This window comes from Thamnophis elegans, chromosome 3 (assembly GCF_009769535.1).
Source record: "Thamnophis elegans isolate rThaEle1 chromosome 3, rThaEle1.pri, whole genome shotgun sequence".
Classification (NCBI taxonomy): domain Eukaryota; kingdom Metazoa; phylum Chordata; class Lepidosauria; order Squamata; family Colubridae; genus Thamnophis; species Thamnophis elegans.
The window spans coordinates 104,759,105-104,786,392 of NC_045543.1; the positions used below are offsets into that span (position 1 = coordinate 104,759,105).

The 27,288-nt window shown below is 37.3% G+C and overlaps 1 protein-coding gene across 1 annotated transcript in view; it reads right to left on the minus strand.

Annotated features, from left to right (window-relative positions):
• LNPEP (leucyl and cystinyl aminopeptidase) overlaps positions 1-19,521 on the minus strand; it is a 57,853-nt gene extending 38,332 nt beyond the window's left edge. Inside the window, exons 1-3 of the mRNA XM_032212878.1 lie at positions 18,565-19,521; positions 6,812-7,652; positions 3,565-3,703 (exon numbers count right to left, since the gene is read on the minus strand). Of these exons, the coding sequence (XP_032068769.1) occupies positions 3,565-3,703; positions 6,812-7,652; positions 18,565-18,586 (1,002 nt within the window). The 5' untranslated portion in view covers positions 18,587-19,521. The remainder of the gene's footprint in view (positions 1-3,564; positions 3,704-6,811; positions 7,653-18,564) is intronic.
• Positions 19,522-27,288: the final 7,767 nt, after the last annotated feature.

The window sequence follows — 27,288 nt, forward strand, 5'->3', positions numbered from 1 at the left end:
AAAACATAATGTACAGAACATTGTTATTTCCTATGACTGCACTACCCAACAATTAGCAAATTAAAATTATATCAATTAATCTAAGAAGTAAAAATTAGTTCAGTTTAGAGTAAGTTCATCTGCCAGAGTTAGACCAAAAATAATAAGCACTGATCTTATAAAGATTTGTATGTGATGTGCTTCATGAATGTATTAACTGAGAAAGAAATATTCATCCAGAGTATTAGCAGGAACCACTGCTAATATTGAATTTATCTTTTGGTTGCATGATGCTTTTACACAAACACAATTTACTTCATGATATGATCTCAGCCTGACTAGGGTTCCTTCAAAAGTCTGCTCTTACAGTGCATTACATAAACTTAATATATAGTTTATTCAGAGCAACAATGATGCCAAATTTGCAAACCATCACTGAAAAACAAGAGCTCATAACTTGAAAGCAAATTGTGCAAACAATTTAATGAGGAATTAGCTATCAGTCTCCCCATTTTTGCTTTTATTTCAATTTCACTTGAAAAGATCATAGTCCATGATACTATGGATACTAGTCCATAGTACGGCATGTTATGCACAAAATGATGTTACATGAAGGCAAAGTTAAAAAGGCACTCTAGAGAACATTAGTTAGGGTGCCACATAATTGCATTATAAAATTTCCAAGAACAGCCTAATCTCACTACTAATCAACTACTAATCAGCTAGCACTGCATTCAAACAATAATTAAACTTTGATACTCAAGCAGTTATTTAATTAAATAAACAAAGCAAAAAAAAAGTCTCAGGATACATTGTATTTCTATTTTATAGCATAGTAATTATTTCTAAATTCAAGTAAATGTATACAAATTAGCAAAGAAAACAATTTAAACATCTAACTCTTTTACTTTATTTTTTTTATATTTCAGGCTATCATCAGAAATACCATAAATCCAATAATCACATATAATAAACTATATTTCTATAGTGGTACATTCTACAATGTTTCATGATGGTGTATAATAAAAATCAAATTTATGTAATGCAAACCCTAAGAATGTACAATTATCGATATATTTTATAAATTACTGAAATAAAATTAATAATATCATCCCAGAGATATACAGTATCATAATCAAATGTTCTTCTGAATATCTGTTTCTAACATTTCTCTAGATGTCAGAAGTGATGGAGTCACCCAGATTTTTAATGAAAGGCATATGTGCAAAACTGAGAAACATAATGTCCTTCTTTCCCCTTTGATCCCATAAGGGGGGGAAAGAACACTCCATCTCAGATTGCGACATGTGTACTGTATGCGTACGATCCACTTGAAGAAACTGTTCTTTTAAGAGGCCACGTTCCAAGCCATGTAAGGCTTTAAGTCCAGACAACCATTAATCAAACCATGATGGGATTCAGTTTAGTTCAAAGTCCACCCTCCTCCCCAAAATACATATACACATAGACATTAAACAACTCACTATAGCCTTCCAAGGACTAAATCGATTCCCACTGCTTGGCTTAGGATGAAGATATATAACATATAGTGATGATACAGCCTCAACCAGCAAATGAATTACAGAATAACAGAGTTGGAAAGGACCTTGGAGATCTGCTTGTCCAAATCCTGCTCAAGCAGCAGACTCTATACCATTTCAGACAAATGGCTGTTCGATCTCTTTTTAAAAGCCTCCATGATGAAGTACCCAGAGGTTGCCTCTCTCCTTAATTAGTTTCCATCCATTCCTTCTTGTCTTCCTTCTGGTACTTCAGAAAATAGGCTGACCCCTTCTTCTTTGTGGCAGCCCTTCAAATATTGGCACACTGTTATCATGTTGCCCCTAGTCCTTCTTTTCACTACCCAATTCCTGCAACCATTTTTCATGTTTTAGCCTCCAGCTCTATTCATTTCTGTTGCTCTTCTTTGCATTCTTTCCAGAGTCTCAACATCTTTTTTACATTGTGGTGACCAAAACTGGATGCAGTATTCCAAGTGCAGTCTTATTAAGGCCTTATAAAGCAATGTTAACACTTCACCTGATCTTGATTCTATCCCCGTTTTAATGCAGCCTAGGATTACATTGGCTTTTTTGGCAGCTGCAGCACACTGCTGGCTCATATTTAAGTGATTGTCCACTAGTACTCAAAGATCCCTCTCAGTTACTGCTATTGAGCCAGATTTCACCTAATCTGTACCTGTACAAATTCATATTACATTTTTTCCACTTTCCTATCAACCTCTTCTTTCCTCAAACTTTCCTATTGATTCCTTCTCACTCTTACTGAACTGATAAAAGTAGGAATCTCGCCTTCTCCCCCCAGAGGGGTATCTTTTTTAAAATAAGACATAAAATTAAACCACCCCAATCATTTGTGGCACTTCCTTAATGACCGTGCCCCCAATGACAATCTGTTTTATGTTCCTGGCATTTAGGCTACTCAAGGAAGGACCCATGGCTATGGTTTACAGCTCTTGGTACCACCAACTGATCTCACTGATTACAGGCAATCAGAATTCTGGCCTTTCAACCAGCTGAACACTCTCTTTTCTGCAGCCTTCTCAGTCGCATAGGGCAGATGTTGTTGATGAAAAGATTCCTCAACTATTCTTTCCCCACTACTTTTTCTCCACCCAGATTGAACAGCTATTTCTGAACCACACTGGCATGGATTTTAGTGAATCGTGTTCTTATCTCTTTTCCCATCGTCTCGTTTTTTCTTTCATTTTATAATCAACGGTCACCATTACAGTGCTCTCAATCTTCTGTCTAGTCCCAATCCTATATCAACCAATTTCATTATGCCTTCATTTTTTTTGTAAAATCTTGTCCTACCAATTCAACTGAATCTTATTCAGCAACATTAAAACTCTTAGAAACGCAACACTTGAATAATTTTCTCAGCCACTTTCTGTTTCTTCTCACATTTTCACTCTTCAATAGCTGACCACCAGCATCCAACCTACTTCTTTGTTCTTTTAGCTTAGTGGGATCCTATATGGCTCAACTAACATGCATAGATGTTAGGTTTGGAAAAAAGATCACAATATTCAAAACTCACCCTTTTATTGATCATCCATCTTCCTGCTAATCCTGAAATCTAATTTTGCAGATTTGTCAAGACACTTTTGGGGAGGAGGGGGGGAAATGTTACCATGTCCTTCCATTTAGCAGAATATCACTGCACTATAGTGATATTATTTTCTATGTCTTACAGAAATTAAAAATAAGTCCATTTAAATGCATAGTCACTTACAAAATGGAATTTCTAATTCTGTTGACAAAAAGAAGAAATATACCGCCTTCATATCCTATGTGTGGGATTCCCAGTGCAATCTAGGTAGCCTCCAAGGGGAAGTGGAAAGTGGAAAGTAGACTAAATCAATATTTTAATTTTTCTTATCTTCTAAGCTACATTTACCTTTTTATTGTGGAAATACAAAAATATAACTAATAAGACACATAAATTCATAAAATAAAGTCCTTTACCAAGTAATACAATTTTCCTGTCCTATGGCACACTTCATGAGTATATAACTGTATAAACATCATACCACAAAAAGGTGGATGGATAACTATATACCTGTGGCATATTTGACAGAGCAATGTGTTGAGCTTCTCTGTTGATTTTGACTTGAAAACTGGCTTTGAATGCTGGTTCATCAAAACAAGGGAATGCTGCTCTTGCTGATAAGGGCTCAAACTGAGTTGCTGCAAGCCAACTGATAAAAAGAAAAACATTCAAAGTTGATTTCTGCTTAATTTCTATGTGTTACATAATTTAGAAATAAAATGTGGAGAGAAAAATATAATGTGGAGAGAAAAATATAATCCTAACCATGTTACTTTAATTGTTTCAAAAAAGTAAAATGCTACCCCATCTAGAATCTTGAAAGGACCTAACAGATTTCTAGGATACCAAATCCTTATGAATATGTAGGATTGTAGGATATGTAGGATATGAAGAAGTGGTCTTCATAACACTTCATTCAAGAAAACATTTAAATTTAAAAGTATCTTCCCAAGAAATCTTTATATTTACAATACATTGTAATTTTTTACCTTAGTCCATCTTATGCATTGGATTTCCTAACAATTAACATCAGCAAATTGCATTTGGTATTAGCCATGCTAACAGTAACAATTACATATGTAGACACATTTAAAAAATTTTCTGTATAGTATCCACAACAAGGAAAAGAATTATTTATCCTTATTTCCTGAAATTTTACAAGACAATACATGTGTTCAACAAAATAAATTTTATATTAACAACAAAAAAATCCTTCATTATTACTCAGGTATTTTTGTATATAATTACCTGAAAACTAGACAGGGTACATTTATTACTATCAGTACTAAAGTTATTAAATCCATTGTGTTCAAAATTTACCATTACATACATGTCACTATGTACAGATGCAACTCAAAAAATTAGAATATCGTGCAAAAGTTCATTTATTTCAGTAATGAAACTTAAAAGGTGAAACTAATATATGAGATAGACTCATTACATGCAAAGCAAGATAGTTCAAGCTGTGATTTGTCATAATTGTGATAATTATAGCTTACAACTCATGAAAACCCCAAATCACAATCTCAGAAAATTAGAATATTACATGCAATCAATAAAACAAGGATTGTACATAGAACAATATCGGACCTCTGAAAAGTATAAGCATGCATATGTACTCAGTACTTGGTTTGGGCCCCTTTTGCAGCAATTACTGCCTCAATGCAGCATGGTATGGAAGCTATCAGCCTGTGGCACTGCTGAGGTGTTATGGAAGACCAGGAGGCTTCAATAGCAGCCTTCAGCTCTTCTGCATTGTTCGGTCTCATGTCTCTCATCTTTCTCTTGACAATGCCCCATAGATTCTCTATGGGGTTCAGGTCAGGTGAGTTTGCTGGCCAATCAAGCACAGTAATCCCACGATCATTGAACCAGGTTTTGGTGCTTTTGGAAGTATGGGCAGGTGCCAAGTCCTGCTTGAAAATGAAGTTAGCATCTCCATAAAGCTCATCTGCGGAAGGAAGCATGAAGTGCTCCAAAATCTCCTGGTAGACGGCTGCATTAACCCTGGACTTAATGAAGCATAGTAGATCAACACCAGCAGATGACATGGCTCTCCAAATCAACACAGACTGTGGAAACTTCACACTGGACTTCAAGCATCTTGCAGTGTGTGCCTCTCCATTATTCCTCCATTCTCTGGGTCCTTGGTTTCCAAATGAGATGCAAAAGTTGCTCTCATCAGAAAAGAGGACTTTGGACCACTGAGCAACAGATCAGGTCTGTTTTTCTTTAGCCCAGGTAAAACACCTCTAACATTGTTTGTTGTTCAGGAGCGGCTTGACAAGAGAAATACGACATTTGTCCAGGATCCGTCTGTGTGTGGTGGCTCTTTATGCACTGACTCCAGCCTCAGTCCACTCCTTGTGAAAGTCCCCAACACTTTTGAATAGCCTTTTCCTGACAATCCTCTCCAGGCTGCAGTCATCCCTGCTGCTTGTGCATCTTTTTCTTCCACACTTTTTCCTTCCACATAACTATTAATGTGCTTTGATACAGCACTTTGGGAACATCCAACTTCTTTTGCAATTACCTTTTGAGGCTTTCCCTCCTTATGGAGGGTGTCAATGGTGGTTTTCTGCACAACTGTCAGGTCAGCAGTCTTTCCCATGATTGTGATTCCTACTGAACCAGACTGAGAGACCATTTAAAGGCTCAGGAACCCTTTGCAGGTGTTATGGCTTAATTAGCTGATTAGAGTGGGACCCTAGAATATTGCATCTTTTCACAATATTCTAACTTTCTGAGATTGTGGATTTGGGGTTTTTATGAGCTATAACCCATAACCATCACAATTATGACAAATCACAGCTTGAACTATCTTGCTTTGCATGTAATGAGTTTATCTCATATATTAGTTTCACCTTTTAAATTGCATTACTGAAATAAATGAATTTTTGCATGATATTCTCTTTGAGTTTCACCTGTACATATGCACCCCTTTTCAGTCTTGCTGATGTTATAAATAGTGCAGACGAATGTACAGAATTCCTATCAAAGTAAAGCAAGATAGATGGGAGCCATTTCTCCATTTGTCAAACTGCTACATGCCAATACTAGCCAAGGAGTAAGGGGATTCACTTTTTCTCAGTCAGATGAATGCCAAATAGGTTGGTGGAAGAAAAATGAAGTATTTAATCCCTCATTCAGCAAATTATATTTTATCTGCACTTCACTCTTTATTATTCATCAGACTGTCACACTTTGCCAATATCATCCAGCTCTTTGGCCTAATACTACTTGTCCATAAGGTCCAGCCATAAACATGCTCTGCTTGTTGCAATTTAGTACAATACTATTAATACTGATTGGCAGCAGTCTTTCTGGATTTACAGCAAGAAGCTTCTATCAAAATACCCAGATTTAAATCAGGGAAAAAGAAATTGCATGCCAGGAAGATGTTCTGCTTCTAAATAAGCAATAGTGCTTTATTTCTACAATAGGATTCCATAATATTCAGCAATATAGATAATATTAAAACTAATCTATAAAGATGAGTATAATTATTTTAGCTATTTTACGTGTTAATCAGGAAACCAAATATTTTGGTATGAAGAGAAATCTGAAAATAAATCAACAGGAAGAAAATGAGGTTACAATGCATCAGAGATGTGTAATCTTTTTCCAGATGTGTTGTTCTGTTGGTTGTTAGGTGGCATACCAATGGTGGAGATAATTTTTTTTAGCAATTTTAAGACAAAAATACATATAATTTTTTTCCAGTTAAGATAAAAAAATAAATTAGTTCTAAGCTTACCTTGTTGAGCTGTTATTCTTAAAGGCAATTTTGTAAAAGCCAGAGTAAGTGTCGGATAAATTAGAGGAATACTCTATGCTGATCTTATATTTATGCCCTGCAAGAAGAGCTTCTGGAGCTATAATTGCAATCTGGTCATTCATTGGGTATTCCAGGAAATCAGCTGGTTTTGGCTGGCTTGAACCCAGTGAAGCCAATGTTACCTTGGTAATATTAAGCTTTGAACTATGAAGTATAACATGCATAGTAACCTGGATAACTTCCACAGTTATTTGAACAGAACCTGTAAATCTCATTGTGGTTAGATTTGGCTGCAGAAAAATATCATAATGTTTTGGAACAACAAATTCTGGAAGCCTAAAATGAGCCCATGGAAATGGTTTCCCATTAGTTGCCAAAGGATATATCTCTTCCATTGTGTGGTTTTTGTTGTGACAACCTTCTTTGGTAAAAGTGCACTTGGGGAGAAGATAGATCGCCATTATTACGGAGACAGCAATCACAAGGACAACTGCACAGATTATTGTGGTCCTTACGGATGGAGCGGAACATGATCCATCTGAACGTTGCCTATAACCAGCCATATTACTTCTCAGACCAGTACTTCTATTCATGAAAGACATCCCCAAAAGTTTGGCTGATGACGATTCATAATCCTCTTCATCCTCGTCCATTTCATGATCTCCAAGACCACGTACAAGAAGACGAGAACTTCTTGGTTCGTATTCTACCTCATCAGGTTCCAAAGGATGCAAGCTAGGCTCTTTAGCCAAATCAACCACATCAGGCTCCTCCTCAAACATGCTGTTTTCAATCATATTTCTAGGTAACTGAACTCGATCTAAGAAACACAAAAGCAGCATGTTACACAAAAAGTAACTGAAATAGCTGTGGTTGGGTTTTTGATTATTTTACATATAGCTGATAAAAATTGGGGTTCATATTATAGTTCTCATATAAGAAATTATTTGCAATGTATCTATAAAGTAACAACTCAAATAGCTGCTGTAATATGATGAAAAAATGAATGAATCAAATGGATGAATCAAAATTATTTGGTGATTTCTTCATAATGAAAATGAATGATAATAGATACGGTTAGAGAGAGCATACAATTCAGAATGGATATAACATTACATCAACAGAAAGCTACTTACAAAGTGGGAATTCTATAGTCTAGAGCAGGAATGTCAAACTTGATCACATCACAGGCCATATTGTGATGTATCTGCATGTTTTTTGCCTTTGCGGAGCCAGGGTGGGCATGGCTGAGGTATCCAGTCAGCGTGCCACCAGTTTGACAGGTCTGATCTAGAGCCACCCATTGTTCCAGATGTGTAGATTACCTTAAGAATAGGTTTTAAGGATGAGCTAGCAAAATGATAAGTGGATCACTAAATTTCACCAGTTACCTTTACTTTTAAGGAAATCACAGAAAGCATATTCATCATTCAGTACACCTTGCTTCAAATATTCTTACTAAAATACAATATATTTTCTTTTAAAATATATTACTAAGATCAGACACAGTTTATAAAATGAAACTGCAATCACTACAAATACGTAAGCAAATTCTGGTCACAATATCTCTGAATCTACTGAAATTTTTCATTAATGTCTCCACTCCAAAATGCACTGATTTAGCTCATGCTACAGACGTTTTGGCCTTATCAAAAAACTATTATCTGTTCCCCTATAACTATAAATACATTCCAAATATAAACTAACTTTATATGCAGACACCTCTGCTCAGTTACAGGGAAGTATAATTCATATTCAAAAATAAAACTTTGTCTTATAATGTGATTTTACTCAATATACAGCAGAATAGTCCCATAGCAAAACATGCAGCAATGTAGTTATTATATAGCCTTGAAATCATTTGCACTAAAAGTAGACTTATTGTAGCCTTACCTAGAGCAGTGATGGCAAATTTTTTTCTACGAGGTGCACATGTGCGTGCCCATACCCATAATGCAATGCCCTCCCCCCCACGCATGCTCACATAGCCCCCCCCCCACCATACAAGTGCGTGGGCCTCACTGAAGCCTCTGGATTTCTGGTAGGCCTGTCGGGCCGCTTTTTTGCCCTCCCCAGGCTTTAGGAAAGCTTTCTGAAGCCTGGGGAGAGCAAAAAATGGCCCGACTGGCTTACCGGAAGTCAAAAGCCCAAAAATTAGCTGGCCAGTGTGCGCAGAGTAACTAACTAGATTAACATTATTCTGGAATGTTTAGGTACACATATTAACTTAATATTACTCTTCAGCATTTTTACATCTTAACTCTTCCAACTTTATTAACAGTGACATATGGATTTCCCCCCCCATAGCCTTAATATCAGCAGATAACTTCACTGCAGACAACTGCTAAGATATCTGCTTCAATTATGCATTAAGCAGTCTGTCATATTATAAATAAATATGAATTATTTTAAAAAAATCAAAGTGCATTAGATGCAATACTTACATAGTGTTGCATCTAGCAGACTAGAGCAATTTTCCTAAACAAGTTACAATGTTCTTCACAAGCCTGGCAGAAACACTAATGGTGAAATCTGCATAATTGTGCTGTAAGAAACTATACAAAAATCCTTTTTTCCCCTCAATTCAAAAGTATATTCACAATTCAATGACCAATTAAACTAACAATTAACATTTTTATGCTTCTTAATTTTGAACACCAAGAAATATTTGGGAGAGACTTGGGATCCAGCAGCTGCTAAGGACATGCCTGGCAGAATGTTCCATATGCAACTGGTAATATTGCTAATTCAAAGGATGATAGAAAGTGTGCCCATCTGAGTTCTCAGAGAGCCTCTGACAATCAAAGTAGATAAAAGTTAATATAGTGAGTACTACTTAATATTGTATAGTACTGCTATGCTATACTATGTAGATGAAAGTATATAGTGATGAAAAGTCGATCAGAACTAAAATAAGTTCTGTGTACATGTCAAGAATTTATCCAATTCACTGAAACTAACTGGATTAAATTTGCTTAAAATTTTCTGGCTAGAGATATGGTTCACCTACTATAGGTTCACGATTAGGGGGCTGTGACCGAATTGCTTAATTCCTTATGTCCCTATCCCAGCCCCTTTACTTACCTAGGCTCATAGACTTCAATAATGATAGTCTTTGAGCAGCATATGGTACCATTCAATGGTATGTGTTATGGCAATTTAATTAAAACAAATACAGTACATATAAAATTATGATATTTATTCTAACAATTCCTTATGCAAGACTGTAAATAATGTTTTCAAAGAAATGAAAAACAATTTACTACAAAACAGGAAACATAGGCCTTGTACAAGTGGGTCACTGCATATGAGTGGAACTGAAACAAGGGAAATAGACACAGTCTACTCTCCCCTCTAACCTTCCCATCCATTAGTTGATGTGGTTATTGCCTGATCTGCAGTCATATTAAATTAGAAAATGCTTTAAATCACTTTTCAAAGCTTTATTTTAAGAGTACAAAAATATCTTCAAACAATCTGACTATCAGGAAGGTTTGGGGTGGCATTTCCATGGAGGCTTAATCTCTGTTCTGTCAAGGCGGCAGGTATGAGATAGAAATGAAACATATTAAAAAATACAAACATAAAATAAAAGTCCTATCAGTTAATGATGGACTAATTTTATTCTGAGAAAGGAAGGACAATATATACATTATCAATTAGTTAAGCATTGGAAATTTAATGTGAGCATCAAATTTTTAAATCCAAATTGTATGAAACAGTCACCATTTTTGGTGCAGAGTTAGCCTTCAGGATTGAGCATGATCTGAACAACAAATTTCCTGACATTTGACTGGCAACTATGGTTGAGGATCTTTTGAGGCAAAGTTATCTGTTACACAGACCATGGCTACTGAGAAGAGATGGTCCTCCCTTGCCTTTGAAAATGCCAGCCACAGCTGTCAACAAAACATCAGCAAATTTGTTGTCTAGACCACCATGTTCACTAAACCCTGAAGCCCAACAAATGTTGACTATGAAAGCCAATATCAGTGTATTAGTCACAATTTTCCATCCTTTAATCACAGGAGTATTTTCTGGCTTTCTATCAGAAATGTAAGCACACAATATAACTTTATAAAATAACAAATAGTAAAAAGGAATCTTTTTTATTTGGTCCTGTCTCCTGCTCAACATCTGCTTAAGACTGCTAGACAGCAAAAACTCATCATCCAGAATAATAGTCTGTTTCACTGACACTTGTTCTGACCTTTAAGACATTTCCCTTAATGTTTCACCAAAATCTCTTTCTTTTGCAATTTCCCCTCTGGGATTCTAATCCTGCCTTGAAATAACAGAAAATGATTTTGCTCCATTATCGACATGATAGCTTTTTAAATATTTAGAGGACACTAACATATCTCCCTTCCAGCTTCTTTTTAAGGCTAAACAATCTTCAATATTTCAGTTGTTCCTCATACAAATACCTTCTCCAAGTGTGCTCAAATCTGTGAATGCTTAATTTATTTTTAAAACTGTACACAATATTACAAAATCAACTATTTTTCTTATTTAATGCAAACTTTTTAATTTATATTGCCTAAAACGTATCTTTTTTCATTTGAAGCCAAATGTAAGGAGTGACAGAACCTGGGGAGTAGAGTTAAAAGAGGGATCTGCCTAGAATTCTTATATAGCCACAAGTACACTTAGTAGAACCTGCCCCCCCTGAGTGACAAAATTATTATAGACCAAAGAACAAAATCATAATAGATGAAAATATAAGAACTTGTAGATTGTATTCCAATGCTTTTCTTCATGCCAGACTCCTCATATTTTCAAATTCAAACGCAAAACATTCTTTGTTTTGCCTATAGCTGTCAAACTGGAGAACTTCCAGTTTGAAATTAATTTAACATTTTAGTTCATATGTTCTGAAGATGAATAAGAAATGTCCTTGTTAATATATACATAATGTAAACCTTTATAATTTATATTCAGACTTTTAAGAAATTCTACTTACAATTCAAATGTATTTTAAAACTAGAGATCAGGGGCAGACAGTCTGCTCCCTAAGGCCATGGCCTAATTTCAGAAGTTCTTTGAAAAATGTAATTTCTAATCTTTAGTAAATGGTATCTATCCACATCTACATCTTACACTGGATTGAAAGAAGATTATCAGAAACAATGGATGATAGAAAAAGAAAAAACGATTGTCAAAAAAAGCATCCTCATTCATAAAGGACTCTGAACCCACTCATTATTTATTTCAATCTTACCAATTATATATTTCCCAAAATATCTGTTTTTTTTAAAAAAAGTTTGCTAATCCTTCTCTAGATAATGATACTGTCGGGTGCAAAGGATCAGGACCATACATTAAGCTCAGAAGCAGTTTAGAAGAAGCCTACAGGATATACAAGAATCTAGTCAACTAATGGTCATTACTAAATTGGCACTAGGTAAGAGTTAATAAAATTTAAGAGGTTGGATTTGGATTGCTTGTGGCAATGTGACAAATCGAGACTGATTACTCTCTTAACTCCATTCCCTGGCTCTGCTTTCTCTTCTCCTAGTCATTGCACATATAAAATAATTCATAATTTTAGTCAATGTAGTCATAAAAATATGGCATTCTACATGTTTAATTCTAATATGAAAACATTATCTCATTACTGAAAAATATTTAATTCTGGTGGGATACAGATGCACGGGTACATCAAAACTTCATCTGAGCACCTATCATAGTATAAGACGCACCGGAGCATAAGACGCACCAAGGTTTTGAAGAGGCTTTTTTTTTAAGTAGATAGGTAGCTAAAGGAAGAGAGAGAGAGAGAGAGAGAGAGAGAGAGAGAGAGAGAGAGAGAAATAGAGATAGATAGAGAAATACAGTAGGTAGGTAGGTAGGTAGGGAGGGAGGGAGAGAGAGAGAGAGAGAGAGAGAGAGAGAGAAGGTAGGTAGGTAGAGGGATAGAGAGAGGGAGAAATATAGGTAGGTAGGTAGGTAGGTAGGTAGGTAGGTAGGTAGGTAGGTAGGTGGAGAGGGAGAGGGAAAGAAAGAGAAATACAATAGGTAGGGAGAGAGGGAAAGGGTAGGTAGGTAGGTAGATGTTTCCAGGTGTACTTATCCATGTGCTGGAGAAGGAAATCGCTGACAACCTGCAGCACCTAAGTTTGTTCCTGCTGGCACAGCATTTGATCCATGTAATTCTCATCAATCAGTTAAAGAGCTTTCCAAAAGGAAAAAAAAAGTTTTTGCACTTTGCAAATCTCCCCAAAACATCACGTTTTTTGTGAAAACGGGCCAGTTATTTTTCAAATAAAAGGCATGAACAGCCTTTTATACTGCACTAAATATGATTTATCTTTTTAAAAAAAATCCATATTAGTGGTCCACAAGATTTAAAATTATGAATTTAGTGGTCCCCGAGGTCCGAAAGGTTGGTGACCCCTGATCTAGTCCACCCCTCCTCCGCCCAAGGAGAATTGATTGCGGGGGGGGGGGATGTTATATATATAAATGTATTACAATATATATTAATAAGAAATATTCAGAAATATTTTCTATATCCTACATCTATTCTTTGAAATTCTATGAACATATCATGAGCAAGGCAGTCCTGGGAGTTCATCTTTAAAACCCATTAATAGCAGAAGGCAGAGGATCCAATCATCAGCCTCTTGAAACACAGCATTAAAAAATCAATTATGGATAAAAGCTTCTTCAAGACTAGCTTTCTGAAATGCCAAAGGGATATTTTAAAAAAAGCTAAAAAGAAATCTAGCATGATTTTTAGAAAATATTCCTAAAAAAACAAAAACCTGATGCTAAAAGATAAACCATTTCTTCCTCACCAACTCTTCTTTCTATAAGCTTTTAAATATAGCTCAATGGGTCCCTAAGCCAACACATATTTACTTAGAGGGAAAACTCAGTTTATAAATAAAGCACTTGTTTTATTTTTAAAACTACAAGCTTCATGGTAAGTGCAGCTTGTAAGTTAAGGTATTTGTCTAGACGCAATCTAAGAGTTCAGCTTTTGCATACATTTTACAAACAAGATTTGAAGATTTAAGTAGGATTATGAATTCCCAGAAGAGGTCTGAAAGGAGGCATTTGCCAAATTACAAATCTATTTCCAAGAGCTCTCACAGATATATATTCACACTAATCGGTTTTTTCATGAGTTTAATTACGATGTGTGTGAAGTTTCTCGATCCACATTATTGCCATTGGGGGACAGAAGACAGAAAAATACCAGGAACAGGAAAATAGTATTCCCTTAGTACTTCTAAGGGGAAAAAAGGTCTTCTCTAAGTACCACAAAATTTGAAATCATCAAATTAGAAGAGCAATTTGGCATAAAACAATTATTTACACAATCTTTTGAATGAAGAGATTGAATTCTCTGTTTTGACCTTGATGCAAGGTCATTTAAGACTATGAAATGCACTTCTTTTTGCTGTATCTTAAAATGAGCTTTATGCAATAAAATATATATTTAATATATATTGGGTACCTCCAATATATATGAAATGCCAGAAAGTATTACTTGCAGAATGTTAATAGATATGGCACAATCTTTATTTACTAACATTTGAATGCTACCTATTCTTAAAATATGTCTACTTGTTAACATTTTTGGGGCTCAAATTCAACAGGAGGTTTAATTGCTTTATTTGTATTGCAGTTTTCTCCCAGGAACTAAGGGGATATAAAACACTATTTCCAATATTTCTTTGTAACAACTCCTCACTGATATAGATTAGGCCAGTGGTTCCCAAACTTGACAACTTTAAGACTTGTGGACTTCAACTCCCAGAGTTCTCCAGCCAGAAGAGCTAGCTGGAGAATTCTGGGAGTTGAAGTCCACAAGTCTTAAAGTTGCCAAGTTTGGGAACCACTGGATTAGGCTAAGAGTAATTGGTCAAGTTGCCCAGTAAGTTTCCAGTGCTGAAGTAGACTTGAACCTGGATCTCACCAATGTTAGCCTAACTTTTTAGCTACTACCCATATTTTAGATCAGTGCTTCTCCACCTTGGCAAATTTATCATTGTGTGGACTTCACCTTCTTGAATTGCCCAGCCAGCAGGCTGCCTTGGGAATTCTAGTGTTTGAAGTCTACACATCTTGAAATTATAAAGGCTGACTACAACTATTTTACACAGAGTGATTTGTGGAACACACATGTTCTGCTTAGCCATTTGGGATCTCTCAAATTATCAAGAATTGTAAACTTTTCACAAAATACTAGCCAAAATAGTTACTGTGCAATATAAAATACAGGTAGTCCTTGACTTACAACAGTACATTTAGTGACCAAAGTTACAACAGCACTAAAAAAAGTAACTTATAACCATTTTTCACATTTATGACTGTTGCAGCATCCCCATGGTCATGTGATCAAAATTTGGATGCTTGGAAACTAGTTCATATTTATGACAGTTGTAGCATCCCAGGGTTATGTGATCCCCTTTACAACCTTCTGAAGAGCAACTTAACACTTAACTTCTTAACAACTTCACTTAACCATGTGACTAAATTAATAAATGCAATGATTCACTTAACTATTGTGGCAAGAAAAGTTGTAAAACGGGGCAAACTCACTTAACAAATGTTTCACTTAGCAACATAAATTTTGGGCTCAATTGTGGCGCATCCAGATTGTTGGGGGCAGTATTTTGACTCTGAAAACAGCTTAGAGAGGATTGTAAAGTACTGTGAAGAGGTATGTAAGTCTAAGTGCTACTGCTATCTGTAGCAAGGACTTTATCAAATATGAATTTGGAGGTATTTCTGTGCAAATAGATTGGGAAGAAAACTTTAGAGCAATTTATTCAAATCTTTGCAATATTTTTTAATATAGTTTTCATGGCTTCTTCAAAAATGGAAATAAGGAAAATGGAAAAACAAAGACCATTTGATATTCTTTACCACTTTGATCATATATCCTTTGATCTTTTGAATCTCAAGTATACTTGGAATACTGTATTATGTAGTCAGTTCAAGACATCACACTTTAAAAGGAATAAGGAAACGCTGAAACAGATTCAGTGTAGAGCTTCCAAGAGCTCTGAAAGACTAACAAGAATCTATTAAAACAACTGGGACCATATCATAATGAATATAATGCCTAAAAGACTATCACATTCAAAGGCTATTCTCAGTTGAAATTAAGGACAAAAAGATAACAGGGTGAAATTAAAAGTGAGGCTCAGACTGAATATTAGGAGGAATTTCCTGATAATAACACAGGTAAATCTGCCAGAACCATTATCTTTCCCATCTAGGAAATTTCAGATAGGGGTTAGATGGCTACCTCTCAGGAATCTGGGGCAGATGATTGGATTAAATGGTCTATAAAATTATTTCCAATCCTATAATTATAATTCTAGACAAAAGAAAGAGTTGCTACTCTGATTTAAGTAGATCAATGTACAACTGTTGCAAAAATGTTATCTATATAAATGTTTTTATTTAATCCCTGCAGTTTTATTTTATGTAAATTCCGATTCTTATCTCAATGTATGCTAAACTCCTTAATCCCAGATAACTTTTGCAAGAGTTTTTTGCAACAGTTACAATAAATGATTTCAAGTTATATGACTCATTAAAAAAGTCTTGCAATGGTTTTCTCAGGCCCAGTTGGTTCACAGAAATTGAAAAGGAAATAACTCCGTCCTGGCTGGAAATCAGAACTTACTTGTATCTCAAAGATAAAGAATTTTAAGACCCAGACATCCTTTACAATCAACAAATAAAATATATTTATGGATTACAATTTTATCCAGAGACGAATAGGTTGTTCTCTATGTCTCCTTTTCTAATTCAAGCAACCACTGAAAATCTGGATTTAATTAATCTAACCTTAATGCTTCATACTAAAGATCACTGCACCTTCCTTGAGGTGAGCTCACCATTATGTCCATGTGGTTTCCTTGGTCTGCCTTTTTTCTTTTCCTAACATTTTTTTTCCAGACTTCCCAATCTAGTATTTAGACTCAGGAATCTCATGAAGATTACCATCCTAATAGATATTTCACTCAACCCTTAGTTTCTAATCCAGGTGTTTAACCAATTCTACTTAGTTTCTAACCCAAGTGATTAGCCAGACGCTGATACCAATTGAAGCTTCTTAAAATCTAGAAATGAGTAAACTAACAAAAAATGTATTTAAGGATGTACCGTGTGACAAAAAAGAGGAAAAAAAAACAGATTGTTAATAACCCAACCAATATTCACTGTTCATTGTAAGAAACAAAGACAATGCACCTACTTTAAACAAATTATTCCACAAATAAATTCTAAATAGGACAACATTAGTATTTTTCCTACTTTCTTCAATCTTCTGTGATCAAAACTGAGATTTCTGAAAAATGCCTTAGCAAATTATCGATAAAAGGGAATGTTTGTAGCTCTGGGTTGAAATGAGGGGTTATTGGTGCTCAGTTTGATTGTTTTCTTAGAATATCCTCTAGGTCTAGGAGATATTTCTATATGTTTACCAGGATATCTCCTTTATGAACAAAAGCTTTGGTTCATTGATTAGCATTAAAATATATTTCAATGTAACATCGATGTCAAGATTCCAGGTTTTTTTCCAGTCTAAACTGCTGCATTTTGAAATATCAGTTGCATTCTATAATTGAATTATATCTGATAACTAAATTCTAAATAGCATGAATTGTAACCCCACCATCATACTTAATCATATAACAAATTAAAACTTTTACATTTTCTAATTACTGAACTGAATCCCCATGAAACCTTCACTAATCAAGTTCAAACCCGCCCACAAAGAATTCAAGTTGTTCTTGGTATTTCCATCATCATGGTAAGCCAAATGAGAATTGCTGTTGATATTGCCTTAGACAGCAGTAGCCATCATCTTTGAATAAAAACTCCTGCTTGGGATTGGGGAACCTTTTCTTGGCCCAGTTTCAAGAGACAATTCATTTTCCAATCAGCTTCTGGAGACCTCCAGTCAGACCCTAGAAAAGCTGAGCTGTAAAACCCAATAAATAGGAAAGAAAACGTTTAAGAAAAAAGAAGCCCAGTAAGTCAGAAAGAATTTGCAACACTTTAGATGCATTTGGCTCCCGGCCAAAGACAGGTGTTGACAGAGATTCCCTCCTCCTCTCCAAAGGAGGAGGATTTCCTTGCCTTTCAAGTTTCTCCAATTCTAGGAGCGCTTGTAAAAAGCTAATATCTGGATGCAATTATCAACATGTGCTCTTTTTACACGGTAGTTCCCCTTCTCAGAGATTATTTGCAGTGCCCCACAGTCCCAAACTGATGTATCCACTTTACGGGGTGGGTTTATTCTCCCCGCATCTCACGCGATCCGTGAAAACTTACTGCTCGACCCGCGAGACCTTTTCGGTAGGCAAGGGGGGTGGGGGGGAAAGAGAGAGAGACGGCCTTCCCCCAAACTTTCCACCGGCGACTCCCAGGCTGTCACCGTATAGTATCCTTACTTTCAAGGCTTTCTACGGGGATGGGGGGGGTTTGCACGAGACGGCGAGGCCACCTTCGCCCCAACACACCTGGGGGCGCGGGGGGGGGGAGGAAGACTCCTCGGAGCCGGCTGCTTCTTAAAAGCGCGCGGCCTTTAGATTTCAGGAAGTTTGACGCCGGACCGTGGCCTCTTTTGAACGACCGCCTGAGGGCCGGGGTGTGGGGGGGAGGTTCTGCTGTAACTAGAAGTCCTCCAGCAGCAGCAGTCCAGAGGACTCAGGTTACTGCTGGCGCGCGGGAAGGCCCGAAAGGGGACTGCTTTTACTCACCGCTACTGGGGAAGGACTCCATTTTCCTCCTCCGGCGAGAGGCGAGCCAAAACACGAAAAAGGCGGAAAAGACAGTCAAGAACACGTCCGAAACCAAAACAAACAAAAAGCAAAAGCCGCCGCGGCTCCTCCTACACCTTGGCCTGCTGCTCCTCCTCCTCCTCCCGCAGCTGCATGTTACCGAGGCGGATGCGGCTGCCGGCCCTTTGCGGTCCTAGGGAGACTTAGTGCAGCCTCCGTCGCCGCTGCCTACAGAACAACAAGCCCTATGACGGGAGCAAGAGGACGGCCTCGGGAGGGAGCGCTGGTCCGCTGCCCACTCCACTCGCTTCCCCTCCCAGCCAAACGGCTCTGGCGGCTCGATGTCGAGGACAGGCACAGCCTTCAACCATTTTCTGCTTCCCAGCTTCTCCAACCCCTCCCCTGCTTAGGGATGGGCTGTTTAGCCGCCGCCGAGCCCACCTCCTCTCAACGCTTCGGGACCCGCTTGAGGAGGCCTACGCAAGTGGTTGAATCGAGGGGCGGCTGCGCCTGATCCAGAGAGCCTTGGGGACCCTTTCCCCCCCGGATGAACCAGGGGGCCCCTTCCTACCGTTTGGAGCCCCATCTGTCTATTAATACGATTGGAATCAAGTCGAGCTGAGATGCGAAGTTTCACTTAGAAAGACTTAATTTAATTTCGGGTTCAGGCCCGAAGAGTTTAACATAAACGTGTTTTTTTCATATTCTTTTTTTTCCTTCCGTGTTTTAAGATGTTTGCTGCCTCTCCCCTCTTTTTACCCCTTGAATTTAAAGCCGGTAAAATGCTCATCAAGTTGCAACATCTTAGACCAAACAAGAAGAGGTGGTAGTAAATCATATATAGACAGGCGGTAAAAGGTTTGCTGCTTATTGGGTTTTGGCAGTGCTGTGGTGTCTCAAAGCTGTGCAAGGAGTAACATACACCAAGCAAAGTTTTTTGCCCCTGAAATATGTATAAATAAACTGTCATCCTGCTTTTTTCATAGTTGCTGAGACACAAGGAAATCTGCCAGGAGAAGGAATCTTTTTTTAAAAATAATTCCCAGACTTGCTCTTTGTTTACAGATAAATCTGTTCCTGAATTTATTCTTTTTACAATTGTAATTTGCTATTAAATTGTAACCTGATGGCACCCAAAATGCTTCAGAATTAGTAATATGAACTTGCTTAAACTAACTGTCTAAATTCTCAATTATAGTTCTTAGTTACAATTATCCTTAGTTGCAATATATCCTTAGATATAAAGGATTTATAAACAAATCACCTTCATTTCTTCTTGTAATTTAAAACATATTTTACTATCGTCTTGGAGTTCTTGGAAGCTCACACCACCAATCAAAATGAGGAAATACAATCCAACCATTACAGCAGCAAAAAGTAACAGTCTGTCTATGGATAGTCTTTACCAATGCAACCGTGGGACAAGATTCCCTAAAGCAAATTCCAGAATACAGTCATAAGCACCAAATAGCCTCTATGAATCCTGCCAGATGAATTTTGATGACTACATCTAAATTCCATTGATGTTGCCAAGATAGATCAGGTATCAATCTGACTCTTTTTCTACTGATGTATATGTTTTTTGGAAGAGAGAACAAGAACTCCAGTTATCCAGTTAGTTGACTACAATATGATTTTTTTCTTTTGTCTAGCTATATTTGTTACAAGCAATGAACAATTCAAAGAACTAAATTGATGCTTCTTTGTTACACTTTTTTCTCTAGATCAGGAGTGTCCAACTCTATTTCATTGAGGGCATCAGGGTTGTGGCTGACCTGAGGGGATGGGGGGCATGGCCAACTTCCCTGCCTCCCTCCTCATTCCTATCTCCTTCCTCCCTGCCCTTCCCTTTCTCCTCTCCTTCCTATTCCCATCTTCCTCCTTCCCTTCCCCTTTCTCCTTCTCTCCAGGTATATCAAACTCAAGGCCTGATGTGATGTGGCTCAATCTGCCCCACGGGGCTGCCCTTGAGGCAGCGAAGGACCAGACCCTGGCACCTCAACCCCGGCCCAGGCCAGCCAGGAGCTGATCTATAACTGGATGGCAGCCATCTGACCTGGAACCCAGTGAGCCTTAGATCCATGGGGCAGCCCTGAAGCCAGCTAGGGGTCATACCTGCTGCCTCAGCCCTGCCCGTTGGGGTGTGTGCCCAGGAGGTGACAAGTGCCCAGGGAGTGGGGCTGAGGCAGATCCTTGCCAGCTCCAAGATGGCCCTATGAAGAAAAAAAAATCTAGAAAAAGTTTCCCCTAGTCTTCCCAATAGGAGAGTCAATTAGCTTTTTAACTGAAATTTCTAAACATTTTAAATCCTCTTTCTGTTAGTCATGTGACCAAGAGCAACCAGTATGCAATCTTCTGAGTGACCACATACTATACATACTAGCAGATGCAGTAAGCAAGCACTCACCCTGATTAGATTTCTTTGCCTATACATGTATGTCTCTCTCACACACAGCACATGCACCATGATTAACCCTCCCATACAGACAAATTTATCTATAATTATAAGGCCACTCCAATTAACTTTGGGAAGCATATAGATTAAAAACAGATACAATACTTGAAATTAGACAATAGCAAACATAACAGAGGAAAACATACATACCTAACAGAAGGAAATATTCCATGTCAGATGAGCCCACCGAGACCTATCATAGAAGTTCAGGAATAAACCAGGTTCTGAAAGAACATTTAAAACTGTTATGCGTTGGGCCAGTTTGAACATCTGAGGAAATATTCCAAATGACAGGCACTCGGACAAAGAAGCCATATTTCCTTGATCCTGTCAGACTGCTTAATTTATGGGTCGCTTATTGAACCATACTCACATTGTTAAATCTTAAGAGGTGGGCAGAAATGGGAGAAACATCATCCCACAGATAGCCAGGCTCTATACTATGAGGGCTTTATAGATTATTCTTGATACTATGAATTGCACTGAAAAGCTTGCTGCAACCAGTGCAGCTCCTATAGTAGAAGTGTTAAGTGGACGTACTGAGTTGTGCTCATAAGTGTTGATGCCATTGTATTCTGGATCAGCTGTAGCTTCCATGTGGTCTTCAAGGACAGCCATGTATAGAGCATTTTGCAGAGCCACATCATCATGAGGTATGTTAAAAAATCATATGTTAAAAAGGGATGCCAATTCAGGAAAGAACACACAGATTAATCTAGGGAAAGGCCTTCCTAGCTTTTTTCTGCCATCTGCTCTTCAGAAAGGAGAACCCACCCACCCCCAAATTGTGCACAAAATATGTATTGCCACCCCATTCAGAATTAATTATGGAGATTCTCCAGCACAGGAAGAATCACGCACCCAAAGGCATATAAATCATATTATGGCTTAATTTAAACCTGTTCCTCCCCATTCAAATCGAAACAGCCTCCAGGCACTCCAGACACTAAGACAAGACCTTGACAGCATCACTTGATTGGTGAGCTGATGGGCTGACTGTTCATAGCTAGTAGGTGTTTAAGTTTATCAATCAGTTATTTGGATGAATTGATACAGAGGTCCCTGCCAATGATACAATTGTTAAGAACCGAAGTGCTGCAGTGATTAGAGTACAGTACTGCAGGCTACTTCAGCTGACTGCTAGCTGTAGTTTGGCAGTTTGCATCTCACCAGCTCAAGGTTGATTCAGCCTTCCATCCTTCGGAGGCGGGTAAAATGAGGACCCAGATTGTTGGTGGAATATGCTGATTCTGTAAATTGCTTAGAGAGGACTTTAAAAGCACTATGATGCGGTATATAAGTCTAAGTGCTTGTGCCAGCACTAGCGCTAAATCCATAGATACCAAGTTTCCACGTGTTGTAAAATGGTTTATTATAAATTCTGAAAACTATTATTTGACTGCATGAAGCTATTTCCATTTCATGTGTATTTTTAAGAAATAAGATACTGTATGCAAATCGTATTGAATCATTGAATAAGCACATAAGCACAATAAGTAAGTTTTCGGTCTCTAGCAATGAAATAGTTTTGCTTTTTGACATTTTTTGGTGTGTAGATGAAAAAAGAAACTGATATTTCAACTCAGAGCTATTTCCTGATTCTTGTTTTATTTCCTGACTCTTGTTCCTCTGAAAGAAAATGTTGAGCTACTATGACTGAATTAAATTTTACAACTGTCTTAGAATTAGATTTAGAAATAAAGTACTAAATATTAGAAGTTTTAAAATAGCTAATGTAACTTTTAAGCAGGATAGTGCATTTGCTTGACATTTCCATTAAAATTAATGTATGATGATCATTATTTAAAAACTAATAAGGCAAACAAGCTAGGCTCACTTACCAGTAAAGAGCATTTATTTTAACTGGACTTACTTTTAGGTAACAATGTGCAAGATTGTAACCACAGTTATTCTTATATTTATAGTCTTTCATTTTTATGGAAACATTGAGGAAAAACCACCAGACAGTGATTGCATGCTGATATAATGCTAAACACTTTGTCTAATACTGAACTGTCTGATAGCTAAGAAACATAATCAGGCAAGGTAGAAAGTATTGTGCCTTTTACATATTTCAAAATGTATAATGTAATTCATCTGAAGGCCAGATGTGGTATCTTCTTCCAATATCAAATAATCCTATGTAATGTATATGACTGACTAGTTCATCCATATATTTATCTTAAAATCTGAATGCGGGCAATGTATTTAGGTGGTATTTGACAGAGATATATTTGTACCATAAAGGACAGTACTATTAATACGTTGATTTTGTCCTGTTAACTATTTAATGCCCATCTCTAGGCAAGACTAGGAACTGTTATTTTGATTGGATCAATCTTCCTGGTATATTCTAGATATTGGATAATAACTACAGTTTGCAATATTGGCAAATATTTGTACTACAGTTCCTATCTTTCCCATTCTATTTGGGGATAATTCAAATTGTAATCCAGCAAAATGGTTGGAAAACATGCTAGTGAAACAGCCTGCAAATAAATCTATTCAGTAAAATAGCTCTTATGATACAAAAACCAAATCCACAATATTATAATTTAGAATATAATAACAGTCTGTGACCCATTGGGTCATCGTTTCAGAAATATTTTCTTATCTAAACAGAAAAACACAATGACAAAGGGCAACATAGCAGTGAAAGCAGGGGCAACATCCAAAATCCTGACAGCCTGATCGCAGCTGGCCACTCTCTGGCAGCCAATGGTGGGACCATTCTACCCCGCCTCTGGAGGGCTAGGGTCAGACTGGCCTACACTACCTGCAGGCAGAGGCATAGCAGTGCAACAACATAGAAAGGACCACAATTTTGCCAAATTTCAATTTCACAACAGTTGTGAGATCCAGTTTTTGGATGCATTCTGTAAGTTAGTACATTTGAAGTACCTTGGTTCAAAAATTGTTACACTACGTTGCACTGTTTCACTCAATTAAAGGTTACAGACTGACGAATTTTAGAAGTATATTGTATTATAGGCACATCAATAAAATGGCTACAGTGGAAGGGATAACAGGGATCAAAATATGCATGTATCGGAAAACAAATGGATGAGGTTGCATTCTTCCTTCTTGTTTCCCTGAATGCTTTCAACCACCTGAAGCCTTTTGGTCTCATCTTTCAATAAAAAGCAGTAGTGCACTGTATCTCCATTGTTATGTTTATTTTCTAAGAATGCTGTAGTATATAAGGCACATGTATACCTGGAGTATCCTTAGAAATAAAGATTATACTTGAAGCTGGAGAGTTTTCATTATAATATTCAATCTCCCTCCCTTCTCCCTCTTTCTCCCTCTCCCTATCTATATAAAGTAATATGCAATTTGAAGCTGGTAAATATAAAATAAAGGATAAAGAAGTGATTGTGGCTTATTCCACAAACCATGATTTTAAAATAATTGATTCTTGTGAGATATAAATTGATCTTAAAGAAAGTATAAAACCAGCCCATTATACCATTGAGTTTCCTTCTCTCATACCAAATGCTGGCTAAGAATCCTAGAAATTGAAGGTAAATACATTTAAAGCACCTAGCTTGAAAAAAAGTTGCACTAGTTTGAGTCTAAATAATAATTTACACTGCACACACAAAGGCTGCTATAATTCTGCGATATTACAGTATGCAGTACAATGTCTGGAATAATACGGCAAGCTCATCTCAGACAATGCCATTCCTGATTAAGTGAAAATTAAGTATACTGCAACCATATGCCCCATCTTTGATTTGTAGGAAGCACTACTTTATGCCTAAGCTGTGTTATGTGTACAGTCACATCATTTCTGTCATCATATTTCATCTAATAACACTCCATGTAATAGTACCTCCATTAAGAAGTAGCAAATGGGTTACATAAAGGCCAAGAGGGATTTTAAAATAATAGAAGAACAGAGAAATGTTTGACATCACATATTTTAGAAATGTATAATGTAGTGAAATAGGAGTATATAAAGCTTACTTCTTACTGAGTATAAATCATGCTTTTAAAGTCAGCTGTTACCAAAAGACAATAAACTGTATTTAAAGGTAAGAGATACCAGCCTTATTACTCTGAGGCTAGAATCCTGACTCTGTATGTTCTTACCAGTAAAGCTACTGACATCAGAATGTTTAACTTACTATGTTACTGATTAAGACAGGGTGATTTAAAGTTGCCTGCAATGGCTTGTAGCTGTTGCTACATATCTATTCATGGGGTTGATGGGTAAGCATAGGTTGTAGATGCCTGCAGACAGGTTGAGGCAAACAGATCTCAAATTCCAACTCTGTGTTGTGTGGAGGTGCATCAGAGGTAGGTTGTTCCTAGTTCGGCCCAGTTCGGCTAATTGATAGCGATGGCGGCGGGAGGGTCTGCCCACAGGCCCGGATGCTTCTGTGAATGCGCAGAAGCATTGCACACACGCACACAAGCGAACCGGTAGTAAAAAAAATTGAAACCCACCACTGAGGTGCATGTCCTGCATGCTGATCAGTGGTGGATTCCTACTGGTTCAGACCAGTTCGGCCAAACCGGTAGTAGTTTGGCAGCCTGGGTCGCTGGAACCAGCAGCGACCTAGGCTTGCCACGCCCCCAAACCAGTTCTCCCAGTGGTGCCATAGGTGCTTCCATCTTGTTTTTTGCTTCTGCATATGTGCAGAGCAATTTGTATTGCTCTGCGCATGTGCACGGCACACCCACAGCTAACCAGCAGTAGTGACTGCCGGAACCCACCCCTGGTCTTGATTGCTTGATTTGAATTCCTGTTCAAATAGCTTTGCTATTTAAGTGCCCCCTAGCCAAAACAAACATTTGCAGAAATATAAATGGAACATCTATGCAACCGTCCCTGAACAACAGATGCATACATTCCCTAATGTGCAATGCTGGAGAAATCTACTCGATCTTAAGACATGGAAGATGTAACAAGTTTGGTCATCATCTTGTTTGTCATAGAAATCAAGTTCAGAATTGATACACTTAGCCTATCTATTCCTACATTTAACAGAAACCCCAGTTTTCAAAATAAAAATAATAAAAATAATGAGATTTGTCTTTCAATCGTGCACACTCAACAATCCCACCATAACTCGAAAGGTAAAAATAAAATGTAGCCCAGGCCAAATAAAGTTGTTTTCCCCTGCCCCAAAGCTGTCATTCTTCTCTTTTTTTTAAATTATCCCATGTTGGATAATTATCTGACAAGCATCTGCCATAGCAACAGACATAACAACTGTTGATAAAAAAGACAAAAAAGTTTGTATAATGGACATCACAATATCTGGAGACAGCAAAATAAATGAACTTGAAAAAAATTACAAAATATAAAGATCCGCAAATAGAAGGACTGTGGGAAAAGAAAGTAAAGATAGTACTAGTAGCAATAGGCACCTTGGGTGTACTCCCAAAACATCTGAAGCACCATTTGAACACCATCAGCATCAACAAAATCACTATTAGCCAGTAGCAAAAGGCAGTTTTACATGGAATAGCATACATCCTGTGATGATACCTTTAATATTAATAAGCACCAATAGCTGCCTACCCAGATCCTTGAGAAATACTTGAACAAAATGAACAAAAATGTCAAATCGAATCTAAACATCTGGATGCCTGTATGACCGATTATAATAATGATATGTATGCACTGCCTCATTAGGGGAAAGCTTTCTCATTCTTTCTACCCTTGTTTTACTTCTATGTGAAATCATAAAGGACACTGAACAATAAATAGACATGGAGTGTCTAATGGTGTCCTTTTTTTTTTTTAAATCTATTTTATTCATTTTCACATTCCATTTTAAAATCACTTATATACAGGGTATTTGCTATAAAAGAAAAAAAAATATAAAAAAAATAAAAAAGAAAACACAACTCATCATTCACAACCCCAGCTGACACTTCCATCCTCCATACACCCCATCTACCCCCTCCAACTTTCCTTTCCTCCCTCTAACGCTCCCCTCCTACTTCCCTTTCCCCTCAAACCTTCCTTCTCCCCTTACTCCCAACACGCCCTCCTTGCATTCCCCTTACTCCTTCCTTACTCCTCCCTCCTCTTTCCCTCTACCTCCCTCCTTGGTGTATTCCTTTATTCAAGTGTTGTTTATTATAATCTGATAAAAAGTAAAATAAACCAAGGGAAAAAAAAATATAAAGAAAGAAAAGAGAAAAAAAGGAAAAAAAAAGAACAACCGTATATAAGTGCATTCTTGTTCTTATTGAGACTATGTTAACGCCCACCCACCCATCCCCCATAA